Genomic DNA, 3,301 nt, shown 5'->3' with positions numbered 1-3,301 from the left:
TTTCGGTCGGGCGCGGTGGCTCATGCCTGTAATCCCAGCACTTTGGGAAGCCCAGGCGGGTGGATCACCTGAAGTCAGGAGTTCGAGATCAGCCCGGCCAACCTGGCAAAACCCTGTCTCTACAAAAGTTAAAAAATTAGCTGGGCATGGTGGTAGGCGCTTGTAATCCCAACTACTCAGGAGGCTGAGGCAGGAGAATCGCTTGAAACCGGGAGGTTGAGGTTGCAGTGAGCCCAGATCACGCCATCGCTTTCTAGCCTGGGGGACAAGAACAAGACTTTGTCTCCAAAAAAAAAAAAAATTAGCCAGGCATGGTGGCACTCGCCTGTAGTCCCAGCTACTCCAGAAGCTGAGGCGGGACAATCACTTGAGCTCAGGAGTTCGAGGCTGCAGTGAGCTGTGATGGCGCCACTGCACTCCAGACTGGCTGACAAAGCGAGACCCTGTCTCTAACAACAACAACAAAATAGCATCACAATCAAGTTGATTCTTGAGGAGCCAAAGAACAACAACAACAAAAATAGCCCCACAAAACAATGTTTAATATTTGCTCTGGGCAAACAGATCCAGATAAAGGCCTGGAGGAAAGCCACACCACAGTAACCACATTACCTTGGGGAGGGGGGCCAGGCCTGGGATCCTGGTGTAGTCAGAGGGGACTTTACCCTTCTCTGTTAGGTTTTCATTCTTTACCAGGAGAGTGTGATCATGAATATGTGTACAATTAAAAATTAACTTTCAAAAGGCACTAAGCACAGAGGCTGGCCCGTAGACAAATTAATAGGCTGTTCTTATTCAGGTTGTTATGTTTGTGGAACAAAAGGTCAGAGGGAGGCGTCAGAACTGAGCCTAGGCCCTGCCACCTTTGTTCCAGTTCTTTTATTTATTTATTTGTTTGTTTGAGATGGAGTTTCACTCTTGTTGCCCAGGCTGGAGTGCGATGGCACAATCTTGGCTCACTGCAACCTCTACCTCCTGGGTTCAATCGATTCTCCTGCCTCTGCCTCCTGAGTAGCTGGGACTATGGGCAGGCACATGCCACCACGCCCAGCTATTTTTTTTTTTTTTTTGGAGACAGAGTCTCACTCTGTCGCCCAGGCTGGAGTGCAATGGCACATTCTTGGTTCACTGCAACCTCTGTCTCTCTGGTTCAAGCGATTCTCCTGCCTCAGCCTCCCGAGCAGCTGGGATTACAGGTGCATGCCACCATGCCTAGCTAATTTTTTGTATTTTTAGTAGAGACGGGGTTTCACCATATTGGTCAGGCTGGTCTTGAACTCCTGACATTGTGATCTGTCCGCCTCGGCCTCCCAAAGTACTGGGATTACAGGCATGAGTCACTGAACCCAACCTCATTTTTGTATTTTTAGTAGAGACAGAGTTTCACCATGTTAGCCAGGCTGGTTTCGAATTCCTGACCTCAGGTGATCCACCCACCTCAGCCTCCCAAAGTGCTGGGATTACAGGCATGAGCCACTGCACCCAGCCCACCTTCGCTCCAGTCCTGTCATCTTCCTCCAGTCCTGTTATCTTCCTCCCGGACCCACCCCTGCAGGAAGGCAGAGCATCCCTGCAGGAAGGCTGAGCGGGCTGATTCTTCCTTGAGTCCCCAGGGCCCAAGCCAGGGTAATTTCACCACAGAGGATGGGGAGGGGCATTTGGGACCTAAGAGAGGAGGCTAAGACCTGGGTTCCCATCAGCCACTGCCCAGTAAAGCCCATCCCACTGTTCCCCCACGCTAGGAGACCTGTCGGTTGGTCCTTGAGGCCCCCAGACTGGAGGGTGGGTTACCCACAGGGAGGGCACGAATGAAACCTGCTTACTGATGCATCCAGCTGGTGAGGGGGCTTTTGGGGACTCACTCACAATGAGACCCAGTGGGAGAAAAACTGAGCAGAGGTAAGAGGCTCAACACAGTGAGTCTTTAGAAGAAAACCACACTCTTACCCTCACTATGCCTCAGTGTCCTCACAGCAAACAGACTAGGCCTGAAGCCTCTCACCTACGGGTGGGTAGAGCCCATAAACGAATTTGAAAAGAAGCCCTCTCTGCTCCACGACTGGGGGTGGAAGGTAAAGTGGATGATAGGGCTTCAGAAACTAGACCCAGGCCCAGGCCTGCAAAGGTCGGGGTGGGAAGGCTCTGAGACCCCCTGTCTCCTACCAGATGGTGACTGACACTTGGCTGCGTGCTTGTGTGCCTGGAACCCCGGTTCAGAAGCCAGCTCTGACCACTGGTGCGTTGTAGGGCTGAACTAGGGTGGGATCCCCAGCTCAGGAGGCTGGGGCCTCCGGGAGCCAGGCCCTAGGGGCATGTGAAAGCATCTGGGGACAGAGGGAGCTAGGCCCCTGATCGCAGCCTCTTCCCTCCAGTACTGGATCCTACCCCAACACTCCCAAGCAGAACACAGGCAGGGACGCTGCTGGGGCAGTGACGTGGAGGGCCAGGTCCCCTCACTCCCGGTGGGTGGCCCCGGATGTCAGGGGGCCGGGTACTGCCGCATGCTACACTCGGTCCCGGCGTGTCCACGGTCACTCTGCTGCAGATCCCACACTCAGCCTCGGGGGTGTCCGCGTGACACTCCCAGGGGGAGCTTCCAAACTTCAGGGTCCTACCTGGCGAGCCGGCGTGAGGGTCCCGTCCACGTCAAACAGGCAGAGGACCCGCTCCTTCCTGCGGGCTCCCTGGGCGGTGACTGCCATGGCTGCAGCTCCGCGCGCGGGGCGGAGTCTGGAAGATGCAGCCGCAGAAGCAGCGCAGGGATAAGATTCGACAGGGCGGGGCTTTAGGGGGCGGGGCCAGCAGGCGGCCTGATTGCGCCGAAGGGGCGTGGTCTCGGCGGACCGAAGCGGGGGCGGGGCCTGAGTTGATTCTGATTGCTCCTGGAAGAGGCGGGCGAGGCATAGGGCGGAGCGCAGCCCTCCAGGTTCGATTGGATTTCTCCAAACAAGACGGAGGCGGGGCCTGAGCCTGGGCCCGGCAGGAAGTGAGAGAGTGAACCCGGAAGACAGGGGAGGGGCCAGAATTGGCGGGTTGATAGTGATTGCAACAGGCCGATTAAAGGGCTGGGTCGGGCGGGGCCTCTACCGTACTGTGCAGTGCCTGGTGGGCCAGGCGGGACTAAGAGAGCCGAGGTCGCTCTCCACTCTCACAAGACTTGTGGTCATCTCTTTGCCTTACAAATTTTGAGCTGTAGGAAATCTCCTGAGCCGGGCGCTGTGGCTCACGCCTGTAATCTCAGCAGTTTGGGAGGTCGAGGCGGGCGGATCACCTGAGGTCGGGAGTTCGAGACCAACCTGAC

General features: G+C 56.1%; 1 protein-coding gene across 1 annotated transcript in view; it reads right to left on the bottom strand.

The window, feature by feature from the left end:
* The window catches only part of PMM1 (phosphomannomutase 1), a 16,067-nt gene extending 13,286 nt beyond the window's left edge, over positions 1-2,781 (bottom strand). Inside the window, exon 1 of the mRNA XM_011978770.1 lies at positions 2,616-2,781. Coding sequence (XP_011834160.1) covers positions 2,616-2,702 — 87 coding nt within the window. The 5' untranslated portion in view covers positions 2,703-2,781. The remainder of the gene's footprint in view (positions 1-2,615) is intronic.
* Positions 2,782-3,301: the final 520 nt, after the last annotated feature.

Source organism: Mandrillus leucophaeus, unplaced genomic scaffold (assembly GCF_000951045.1).
Source record: "Mandrillus leucophaeus isolate KB7577 unplaced genomic scaffold, Mleu.le_1.0 Scaffold2, whole genome shotgun sequence".
NCBI lineage: Eukaryota > Metazoa > Chordata > Mammalia > Primates > Cercopithecidae > Mandrillus > Mandrillus leucophaeus.
This window is presented reverse-complemented; position numbering and strand designations above follow the sequence as displayed.